Source organism: Harpia harpyja, chromosome 10 (genome assembly GCF_026419915.1).
Source record: "Harpia harpyja isolate bHarHar1 chromosome 10, bHarHar1 primary haplotype, whole genome shotgun sequence".
Classification (NCBI taxonomy): Eukaryota; Metazoa; Chordata; class Aves; order Accipitriformes; family Accipitridae; genus Harpia; species Harpia harpyja.
The window spans coordinates 43,174,782-43,187,010 of NC_068949.1; the positions used below are offsets into that span (position 1 = coordinate 43,174,782).

A 12,229-nucleotide genomic window follows, 5' to 3' on the forward strand; every position below is an offset into this window, starting at 1 on the left:
AGCATCAATATGCTTATCAATAACTCAAAGCATTCTTCAGCTTTCAGTCTTTTAAAGACTTGAGAATCAAGTTTAAACTGTACCTTGTGGAATTTAATTTTTCATGCTGTATCTCATTTGAGTTAATCTGTAGAAAGTAGGTTTTCCTTCAGTCAAATCTAAGATTAGCATTTGTAATTACCAGATTCACTGCTCATCTTGGTCAACATAGCTGCTCTTTTTCAAACTGTCAGCTGTGTAGAGCAACTATGACTTTAAAATATGGTAGTTCTTCTTAGAAGAACATGTGTTGTCTGCATACAGAGAATAAGTGTGACAGGTTACATAAAAACCGATTATATTGTCAGTCTGTGTCAAACCTTTTGATGTTTAATTCTTTTCTTTCCTGCTCCCTCATCCATGGAATTTTTTTTTCTAATAGATACCTACTGTTGTCTCTGCGCCAGCATGCTTCCTGAAGTGTTAGTATTTCTTTGTCAGTGTTTAACCCTTTGTGGAGATATCCAATTAATGCTTGCTCAGAATGCAAACAACAGAGCTGCATATCTTGAAGAGTATAATTACCAGACAAAAGAAGATCAGGAAATATTACACAGTCTTCATAGAGAATCCAGGTGCCAAGGTATGATACTGATACAAGATAACTGCCATAATGCAGTTATGTGACAGACATAAATAATTTCATTGTGCTTCCTCAAAACCATGCACTAGTAACATTTCTGGAGGAGGGTTTATTAAGCTTCAGTTCTGTTTTCTTCAGAGAAAGCTTATTGTGCCTGTCATATGTAAGGAGGTTGTCAAGATATTGTATGACATGCCTGAAGCTGTAAAATAACGGGAGACATTGTTTAAGTAATGGGTAAATTTTACTTATGTGCAGAAATTGTGGGATTGTTCTGACATGGTTATTATACTTGGTCATCTTTTTTGGCATTTTCCTCTAGACTGTCACAGATGTAAGTTTGTTTGGAAATACTGTTTGACATGCAGGCTTTGAATTTTGTTTTCTAGTGTTTGCCTGGGCTACAGATTTGTCTACAGACTTGGAGTGCCAACTTTCTGTCAGCTGTAAATGTTATGAAGCAGCTTATGAAATTTTACTTTTCAGTAATCTAAAAAACCAAAATCCAGAGCAGCATATACAGGTACTAAAGAGGATGGGCAATATCAGGAATGAGATTGGAGTGTTTTACATGAACCAGGCTGCTGCAGTGCAGACTGAGAGACTGGGCAAGTATTCTTTTTTTCCACTTCTTACTATTTCGCGGAGCTACAATAACGATCATGTTCACTAATAGTGCGAGAAATCTTGAGTATTTCTGATTACAAAGACGACATTTAAAGAACTTAGTAGTAAATACTTTTCTGTAATTGATGTTATGTAACTTTAATGTCCATTGTAACTAGTTGTCTACAGTAGATTTACTGTGGCTTGTACATTGTACTTAATTGAGCCTAAACTGAATAATGGAATCTATAGCTTTGGAGAAATTCTTTTGAAGCGTGTAGAATGCCCTCAAAAAACATGATGGAAACTTTAAGCCAACTCAGTTATAGAAGGGAGGGCGTGTTGCATTCTTGATGTGTTCGGTTTAGCCCAGCATGAACAAGCGTAAACTTAATTTAAACGTAAGAATAGTTTCAGTGAAGTCAGTCTGTATGTCTTTTGGTAAGTAAATCCTTGGTGGCTTTGCTTTTGGGTTTTCTTGGGTTTTGTTTCTGGTTTTTTTTTTTTCTGTTTCTTTGGGTTTTGTATTGTTGTGTTTGGGGTTTTTTTGTGTTTGTTTTTTTGTGTTTTTTTGTTTGGTTGGTTGGTTTTTTTAGGAAATGGAGGTTGCCTAAGGGCAACCTGGTATGGTAAGGTGTTTGGTGGGTTTTTGTCTTTTGAAAGCAAAACCAATAATGTTGTGTCTACAAGTGTCATGGTTTAGCGCCACACAGCCGCTCACTGACTTTGCCCCCAGCACCCAGTGGGATGGGGGAGAGAATTGGGGGGGGGGGGGGGGGGGGGAAGTAAAACTTGTGGGTTGAGATAAGAACAGTTTACTAGAACAGAAAGGAAGAAAATAACAATAATAAAATGATAATAAAATAATTGGAATATACAAAACAAGTGATGCACAATGCAATTGCTCACCACTCGCCGACCCATGCCCAGTTAGTTCCCGAGCAGTGATCTGCCCCCCAGGCCAACTCCCCCCAGTTTATACACTGGGCATGATGTCACACAGTATGGAATATCCCTTTGGCCAGTTGGGGTCAGCTGTCCTGGCTGTGTCCTCTCCCAACTTCTTGTGCCCCTCCAGCCTTCTCACTGGCTGGGCAGGAGAAGCTGAAAAATCCTTGACTGTTTAGCAGCAACTGAAAACATCAGTGTGTTATCAACATTCTTCTCACACTGAATCCAAGACATAACACTATACCAGCTACTAGAAAGAAAACTAACTCTATCCCAGCCGAAACCAGGACAACAAGTAAGAGTTTTATATGAGCTAGAACAAATTAGATGCTGGTGGTTCATTGTAAACAGCTCCAGTCTCCCAAATACTGGCTTTTTTCTGTGACCTTTGTCCAATTAATATTTGAAGGATTTGGGGTTGGACTTTTAATTTTGTAATTTTTCATAATCTCTGTGGTTTTGCAGAACTGCTGTTTATCTGAAGTCAAAGCTCAAATACTGAATGTCACTTGCCTGTAGAAGTCACTTTTTACTTGTTTCATACTGTATGTTTATAGAAGTAACTGTGGTACCCAGAATATTACTGTGGAGAAAAAAAAAAACCAACTATGTTTATCCTGTTAATTTACCCTAGTTTTTGTCTGTCATGTTATCACAATTCTTTTGAAAGTATAGTATGTGTAATAGTGCACTTTAGGTATTAAGATTTTAATGTTTGAGGTTTTCTTAAGAGTATTTTCCATGAATTGGGTCTTCAGAATCATTTACCACCCTTAAACTCTAAAACGAGAAAAAGAACATAATGGAAATGTTTGTTCAGTATCTTTCAAGAATTTGAATGAGGTGGTAAGCCTTGTGTCTTAACCCTAGTGAGTAAAAATGTATCGACGACAGAGCAGCAACTCTGGAAGAAAAGCTTCTCTTGCTTTGAAGAAGGAATTCAGAATTTTGAGTCAATTGATGATGCAACCAATGCTGCTCTGCTGCTGTGCAACACGGGAAGACTGATGCGAATTTGTGCTCAAGCGCACTGTGCAACTGAAGGTGACTTCAAAAGAGAGTTTTCCCCAGAAGAGGCGCTTTATTATAATAAGGTAACATGATAGTATTTTTAGAATGGCCTATACCCTAATATGCCTTTTACCATAGAACATTTGTAAATATATTTGTAAATATCTGTAAGTCTTGATGTAATAACTTGGGATACCTCTCCTGCTTTCATATTATCTTAATCCTTGCTGTATAGGCTTCAGTATTGTTGTTGAGGTTTGCTTCCATTGCTGTGATATATGAAATGCTGTGACTTTCAGATCCTGATGTTTAACAGACTGCAATACCACACAGAAGGCAGACAGAAATGCATGGTCAGGATTAAAGTTATGACCAAAATGGGTGTAAGGAAAATACTGAAGAACGCTCAGACAGATTATTTTGGAATGCTTCCTTGAGAATGAGTAAAGCGGTAACCATGTGTGTATATTATTTATAATCTGTAGGCTGTTGACTACTATCTGAAGGCATTAAGATCACTGGGTAAGAGAGATGTGCATCCAGCTGTTTGGGATTCTGTGAACTGGGAGCTGTCTACTACATATTTCACTATGGCAACTCTACAGCAGGATTATGCTCCACTATCTCGAAAGGCTCAGGAACAGGTAGTAAAGAGCATTTGTGACAACATCTGGTAAAATACGCTATTGTCTTCCTGAAAAACTAAACAGTGAGCAAAATTGATATTGGAATAACTTGTAAACCTTCCTTAGATTGAAGAACTTTTGTGAAGTAGTTCTTGCAAACTATAAAATGTTTAGTCACTTGCATTTTCAGGTTTTGCTTAATGAAAAGATAATGCCGGAAATAGAGATTTAACCCTTACACTTGCACGTAGTGGCGTTCTAGTTTCAAAGTAATCGCACTATGCTTTTTTGTTTTATTTTGTAGATAGAGAAGGAAGTTAGTGAGGCCATGAAGAAGTCCCTGAAATACTGCGATGTTGATACAGTGTCTGCACGGCAGCCTCTCTGCCAATACAGGGCTGCAACCATCCACCACAGGCTTGCTTCAATGTACCACAGTTGCCTGAGAAACCAGGTATTAGTACAAACTTTTGTTTTTCTGTATAGGTTCCACACTTAACGTGTCCAATGTGTGTGGAGATTGATATTTATCCTTCTACCTGTAGTTGGGGTATATTTATTTAAAGGATTTAACCAAAGAAATATGAGGTGGTTTATTTGCAAATCATTGTGAAATACAATGTTACTTTTAAGAGCAGTCGGTCTTTTATAGAGTGTATTGAGCTTTATGGTTCTGTCTATTCTAAGTAGTTCTGTTCTCTCATAACAGAAGCATTGATGATAAATATTTTCTTTGGTTTGGTTTTGCATCCCAGCCACTCTTCTGATATATAAGCAGACAGCCCTCTGCTAGAACATTAGCATATGATTTATTAACACCTTAGTGTAGACTTGCAAGTCGCTTTCTGATTTTTTTTTTAATTTTTTTTTTCCAAATTACTATTCTTTATGGTTAACTTAATTCAACTTGGTGTGAATTTGTTAGCATTAGCTATGAAATTACAATAGCTTCAAAGATGGCAGGCTGATGATGTATTCTAGAAATGTGCAGACCTTTAGATGAACCATTATGAAATGAGCTGGGGAACAATTGTTAGTACCTCATGTACCAACATATGCAGGTTTTTTTCTAATGGTTACCTTATGGACATACAAATTCTCTGGGATTTACTATCTACCATACTTTGAGTGCAGGTTGGTGATGAACATTTGAGGAAACAACACCGAGTACTTGCTGATCTTCATTATAGTAAGGCAGTACGACTCTTCCAACTCTTGAAGGATGCACCCTGTGAGTTTCTTCGTGTGCAGCTGGAAAGAGTGGCATTTGCAGAATTCCAGATGGCAAGTAAGTCTAGCTCTGTCTTACTACAACAGCTTTCCAAAGTACCATTATCTATTTAATTTCATTTTTAGATAACTTTGTATATGAGAGTAGGAGTAATCTGCTTCTCAGAATAGAATTTTCTTCAAGAGAGAAGAGACATTTTTATCTTACCAGTTTTCAGTTGACTAGGACAGTACGTGCTTTTCTCATGAGAACTCTTGAAATCTTTGGATGGAAGAAAAAGTACAATCCATAACATAAGCTGTTTGTGTCCTTTGTTTTTACTTTTTTTAGGTCAGAACAGCAGTGCTGGGAAATTAAAGACTTTGTTTGGGGCCCTAGATATAATGGTGAAAGCGAAGGGTGCATTCCAGCTCATCAGAAAGGAGCTAGTGGCAGAAAGTGAACAGGTAAAAAAAAGTCAAGCGGTCTGATTATCTGCTCCCTTGTATCTCTTGCATTCATGTAAAACTGGTCATTTGGCAATTAAGTTATTGCTTGGTTACTTTTCAGTAGAGCTAGTTGCTTAAATAGTGTGGACAGGGTTCTCTTCTAGCCTTTAAGTGGAAGTGGATAAAAAAAATTACTCTAGAACATGATCTGGAGATGGATTAAAACATGTTTGTATATGGATGCATACTGAGTGACTGTCTGAGTGAGTGGGTTTCTGTGGAACTCTGTATTATCCCTTAAAAGTCTTCCTAAAGAACTTAAGAATGTATGTACAATATAAATGGGGATTGTCTCTACATAGCATATTTAATATTGAAATATTAAAGTGTAGGAGGTTATCTGTAGCTAGTTTTAATAGGTTCTTGATGCCTATATTACTTGCAATGTATGCTGACACGTGTTTGTCCCTTGCTGACAATTTGAGCAACAGATGTCGTAGTCAAGTCCATATTTTCCTGACATTTTTATAACTAAATACTCCAATATGTAAGTGCAACACAGGCAGTTGGCATAACTTGTGTACAGTGTGGATATGAGCTAACTACTGAAGCCTCATAAACAGGGTGTCATAGCAGTTGTGATGTTGGTACCACTCCTGCGAAGAGTAAGCTAACCTGGAAGTGTGGTTGTATGACTTAATTGCAGTGCATTTTAATGGTGGGGTTGAGTGAAATGGTTTCTGTTTTCCTGTTGTAGAAAAGCAAGGATAAAAGTAGTGCTGAGAATGTGTCACCTAATGATTCCCCTACTGGACTTAACAAAGAAGAAGTATTGAAACTGCTTAGTATTTTTGAGTCCAGAATGTCATTCCTTCTCCTCCAATCCATTAAATTGTTAACTTCAACCAAAAAAAAAATTGGGTAAGTTGAAGCTAGATATGTGTGCGTAGATGTGATTCTCATCCATAAATCCATACAAACTATGTACACTTAAGCATGCTAGACAGTGTGATACTTATTCTTTTATGGAGGTGACTCTTCTGTGTGGAGAAGGAGCCGAGATATGCCTTGATTGTCTAAATTTTGCAAGTTTTCTATGTTTTTGTGTGCAATTGAGGGAATGACCAAGAAACATCTTTACTGAGTGTGTCTAGACAGGTTTTTTCTCTCCTCTTTCATGATAGCAGTCCAGGACTGAGCGAGGACAAAAAAGTCAGACTTGAATGGCTGTATTCAGATAGGAAAATAATAGTTTGTAATTGTTGTCTGAAATGCATGGTACAGTTATGAATCACTGATGCTTTATCATGCTTTGTGATATCTAACTTACCCTTTAGAGGATATAAATCCTATGTCCTTCACAGGTATAAATTCATACACAAAGCAGTTTAACTTGTACTGCTGTAATTTTGCTGGCATACTTGCCATTGACTGGTTGTTTTTTTTTTAATCAAAATGTTTGTTCAGGGAATGAGGTACACATATATGGTGTCCTTTATCTTAATTGACATTGGTCGTCATCTGTGACAGAGCATGTGAAAGTTAGTGGGAGAGAAACTACTGTGTACTGCTGATCTTTTGATATATCTTGATAAAATATATCAGTGACAGCATAGTTTAGCAAGCAAAATACTTCAGAATAAACGTAGGCACATCAGTAACGCTGTAAATAGAGAGGGATGTATATGGGGAAGATACTTGCGGGTGTTAAAGAATTTTTCTAATGCCTAATGGAGTGCAGTGAAAAAACAATCTTCTGTCTTGCTGCTGCGATTGAAAACAAACGTGGCTTCTTTTTGTGTTGACCTTGAAGTGTTGTTGGCATTAGGTACGGCAGTGGAATTCCTTACACCACCACTATTGCTTCTGTTGGTTAGATTTGAATGTGTGTGTTGTTGCTTTTGGGATCCAAAAAATACCTTTTATTCCCTGAGCAGCAAATGTGTGTGATTGCAGAAGTTACAGCAGCATACTACTGCTGTTTCTAATGTTATATAAAGTTAATTTATGAAAATGTGGCATTAGTTCTAGTATATAGTTCTAGAGAATTCTTTTATTGTTGGAAGTTAATAGTTTTTCAGATTGAAGCATTGCTGATGCAAGTGCTATTTTGCTAGAAGTAAACTGTGAAATGAATTCATTCTGCACAGTAACTTGTCTGCCGATAGTAGGAGACTGATAAATAGAAAAACATGATATGAGAAGAAAGCCTGTGTGCTTTCTTAGCAGTGGTTTAGGTGCATTGTTTGGTGCTTTCACTTTTTAAAAAAGACCTTCCACAAGGTGGCAATCTGAATATGTGAAATGCAGAGTATTAAAGTATAATTTATATGTAACCAAGCAGATGTCCCAAGTAATGGAGTAAATTGTTTTAGTTCTGCTAGGATATGGGTAAATGTTGTAAAACAAAAAACTGCTGTTTTTTTGTTTTGTGGGTTTTTTCCCCATTTACTTCCTCATCGTTGTCTCTCCCGAGTGGGGTTTGGTACTGAAGATTCCATATAGGGAACGCGTTACAGTTTTAATTTGAATACTGTGAAATGGGAGTGTTGCTGTAATGTGTTAAACTTTTTTAAACAATGGTGGATTGAGGCTAAGCTTAAAACTACCTTTTGTTCAACCTTTCTAGTACCTTGTGTACATCTTGCGTACGTTTCCTCAGTTCTGCTTTGTAGAAGAAGATAATGTCTGCCTTCTGTTTTAATAATAGACTGAAAAGGGAGGAAATTGGAGCTCACGAATGCTATTTCAGGGTCTCAGATGCACTTTGGCAGAGAACAGAACGTGGTAAAATTGATGTTTGATAGTGAAACTTGCAGACTGGCAATAAAACTGGATGAAATCAGAGTTTTACCCTCTAGAAGTTAAATACATAAGCATAACTGAACTTGGCTATGTAAACTGGAGGAAAGAAGTAATTGAAAGTAATGTTTCATTCTGGGAATTGTTGTAACTTATCCTGGAAATACTTTGCATTTCAGTGGCTTTTTATTGACTACCTGTTCTGTTTAATAAACAAACCTGTCTGATTTCTGCCAAGTGTTATGAATTTAATTTGCTTCACCATTTCTTGGTAATTCCCAAAGCATTTGCAATTAAACTGACTGCTGCTTGCACACATACATGCTTTATTTATTTATAGTATCAATGGCAGCATTTTAATTTTTCTTTTTTCTGGTTTGGGTCACTTACTTATTAGTCTTGGACATTAAATGTAGCAGAGCAGGGTGGCAGAGAGGAGGGGTGACAGCGCTGAAGCAGAAGACCAGCACATGTCTGATAAGGGATTTACAACGATATTTGTCAAATGGAGAAAATTGGTGGGAGCTTAGACTGCAGACTGGCAGAAGAGAGAAGCTCTTTTGTGCAGAGGTGTTGAACATGGGAAAGTCTCTATTGTAGGGAAATAGCTTAGATGTATGGAACTCGAGAGAATGAGGCCAGATCATGGCATTCAGTCTTGAACGGGAAAATGATGTCCGTAGTGGTTTAGAGGGGAGAGCTCATGGCAGCGGGGAGCAAAGAGACCGTGTCTCCCGAGTGTTCAGGTGTCTGTCTGCGTTTGGCATGATCTGATCAGATGCTAACGTAGACAAAAGTACAGAGTTTTGGCGTGGAGAGCGGGATTCGGAGGGTTTATGATGTGACTTGGGATTATGAGTTAATCAAATGGACTGGAGCCGAATAAAAATCAGAACGCCTTATCCCTCCTGCAGTATAAACAGAGGCTCTGACTGCAGTGCTGTGAAATGGTAGGAAATAAGAACTGAGGAGGTAAGAGACTCAAATCAAAACGCCAGCCATGTGGTTTCACAGAGATGGTCATCAATGTTGTTATGTAATAATTGTTTTGATAATTTGCAGAATAAAATATTGTGGTCAGGTTAATAGTTTGTATTATCTGTTTTCTTTTTAGGGGCATTAATGAAGAAGAAGTTGTTCTTAAAACAAACAAGCAAGTTTACTCCCTGCTGTTGCGTGCAACTGCTAACAAAAGTATGACTCTGCTAGAACGAATAGAGGTAATCTTAAATTTACTGGAACAGCTGGCTCAAAATAACGAAGCTAGTAATGGAGGAATTCAGTGACTGAAATGCTGCAAAATAGCAGAAACAGTGCCTTGCTATGCATGGGATCAGTGGTATTTTTTCCCATGTGATATTTGTATTTATTGAAGGCAATTAATACCGCCTGTGTGGTTACACTGTACATCTGGGAAAGAACAGGAATTCCTTTCTATCCTGCAAGAACTCTGTAGTGGTTCGGTTACTAGCGTTTCTTTGTTTGAAATGCCAATTCGGGGTTCTGGATATAAACATAACAATTTTTCACATTGGAGAAATTAATGATTTTTCTCTTACAGATAATGGGCTTTGCAGTGATGTAAACGTTTTGCATAAAAATGTAATCTCACAGTTGCTCTGGTTTGATATTTCATGAAATATACTTTGTAAGCAAGGCTTCACTGAAACACTTTAACGAGTAACATGAACCGAAGTCCCACAAGGAAATTTCTGTTGAATATGTGGACACACTACTTCTATTACAGTTACTATCCTGCACAAAAATGTGTGCCTTTCTAGCTTTGATGCAAGACTCTTGCAAATATTAGCCATCACTGGGACTTCATTTACCCCAGAAAGTGAATGGTTTTAGCTGTGTTTGAATCGATCAAGAGTAGTATTACCTTTTTCAGACTTGAAACTGTGAATAAATGAGAGCATATTTTTAAATAAAAATTTATTTATTAAATATAAACTCATGAATCAGTCTGCCTTGTTTTTATTGTTTATGACTGTTATGACCCTCATCAGAGAAGCAAACTGCTCAACAGAATTAAAACTATTTGAAAGGCAGTGGGGGCTGGAAAGAAACTGTAAAATCAGGCCTAACAAATGAATGTAGTCTTATCTCAGCATGCGAGGACTCTGTTTTTGGAAATGTGTATTATTTAAAGTTTTCAAAAATATAACATCTGATGTCTTCATGTTTTTCTACAAATGTGGTGCATTATTATATAAAACACACTTTATTTAAGGGTAGGAACAGTTTTTACATGTGTGTACACGTGCATGTGTGGGGTTTTTTTAATCTCTATACTTAGACACAAGTAGTGAATTCACTATGTCAGCTGCTTGTTTTGAGGAGGTGATTCTTATGCTCATGGTGAGAGATACAGACCGATGCTTTTTTGCATGGGGTGTGTTTTCACCCAGAAAACCCCAGTTTGTAGACATTTCTATCCTGACAATTTAAACATGGTTTTACAAGTGCATCCTTAGATCTGTCTTCAGAAGAAATCAGATCTTTCTGATGTAACACAGAGCACAAATGCACCTGAGAGAAGCAAAAGCACCTTGTGAAAGGAGGAAAGATCGTATGTATCTGTTCTGTTGCTTCCGATTTGGAATGACTGACTTGAAGAAGAAAGCAGACTGGGGGCTTAGGGTTCTGTGTCTTTTCCTGCCTTCCACCTCAGGGCTGGCTCCATGCAACACCCCTTACATCCCCTCACTTTTGGTGAGGTCAAAGCTGCAGAAAATTGATCAGTGGGTTTCTGAAGTAAGAAGGCTAAAAGCACTAAGCTTCAAATTGTTGTCATCGGGAAGGCTGGCAAGGGTGAGGGGTAGAAGAAATATGTTCATGACAAAAATCTCTTCAGAGCAGAGGAGCTGAGGGGTGACTAAGGAAGACTGCTGAGATCAGTAACAGTGTTTTGGCTGCAGAGAAGAGAGATTCCTGGTTAGAGAACAGTCTACTGCTCTGACAGCTGCCGGCAGATTCCTGATGGTAAGGGGAAATTCTAGCTGAAACCCATTGATCAGATCCAATCTAGCAGGCTGTCTTAAGGCAAGAGGTCAGTGCACGCAGTGCTGCAGTTTTCACTTCATTCACGAGGGACAGGCTGGAAGGTCTGTCCCAAAAAAAAGTGTCAGACTAGAGTGTAATCTCTGGTCCTCCTGAAACTGAAACTCCCTAAATGGGGTTTTTTTTTAAGAGATTTTGCCTGCCTGAATGCATTTTACAGGCACTGCACTGATCCACGCTGAAAGGCACTGCTTTCTCCTGAGAAAATCTGAGGGAGCAGGCACACTTTAGGAAGGAAGGTGTGGTGGGTTCACCCTGGCTGGACGCCAGGTGCCCACCAAAGCCGCTCTGTCACTGCCCTCCTCAGCTGGACGGGGGAGAGAAAATAGAACGAAAGGCTCGTGGGTCGAGATAAGGACAGAGAGAGATCACTCACCAATTACCATCACAGGCAAAACAGACTCTACTTGGGGAAAATTGATTTGACTGGTAATAAATTAGAGAAGGGTAATGAGAAATAAAAACTAAATCTTAAAAAACCTTACCTCCACCCCTCCTTTCTTCCTGGGCTTAACTTTATTCCCGAATTCTCCACCTCCTCCCCCCCAGCAGCGCAGGGGGACGGGGAATGGGGGTTGGGGTCAGTTCATCACACCTTGTCTCTGCCGCTCCTTCCTCCTCAGGGGGAGGACTCCTCACTCTTCCCCTGCTCCAGCGTGGGGTCCCTTCCCCGGGCTGCAGTCCTTCAGGCACAGCCTGCTCCAGCGTGGGTCCCCCACGGGGTCACCAGTCCTGCCAGCAAACCTGCTCCAGCGTGGGCTCCTCTCTCCACAGACCCACAGGTCCTGCCAGGAGCCTGCTCCAGCACGGGCTTCCCACGGGGTCACAGCCTCCTTCGGGCATCCCCCTGCTCCGGCGTGGGCTCCTCCCCGGGCTGCAGGTGGAG

General features: G+C 39.0%; 1 protein-coding gene across 3 annotated transcripts in view; it reads left to right on the forward strand.

Annotated features, from left to right (window-relative positions):
- EDRF1 (erythroid differentiation regulatory factor 1) overlaps positions 1-10,241 on the forward strand; it is a 29,421-nt gene extending 19,180 nt beyond the window's left edge. For all 3 annotated transcript variants that reach the window (XM_052799012.1, XM_052799013.1, XM_052799014.1), the window contains 9 exons: positions 422-622; positions 1,012-1,234; positions 3,054-3,273; positions 3,676-3,834; positions 4,121-4,270; positions 4,951-5,104; positions 5,378-5,493; positions 6,233-6,396; positions 9,392-10,241. In XM_052799012.1, coding sequence (XP_052654972.1) covers positions 422-622; positions 1,012-1,234; positions 3,054-3,273; positions 3,676-3,834; positions 4,121-4,270; positions 4,951-5,104; positions 5,378-5,493; positions 6,233-6,396; positions 9,392-9,563 — 1,559 coding nt within the window. In that variant the 3' untranslated portion in view covers positions 9,564-10,241. The remainder of the gene's footprint in view (positions 1-421; positions 623-1,011; positions 1,235-3,053; positions 3,274-3,675; positions 3,835-4,120; positions 4,271-4,950; positions 5,105-5,377; positions 5,494-6,232; positions 6,397-9,391) is intronic.
- The last annotated feature ends 1,988 nt before the right edge of the window (positions 10,242-12,229 follow it).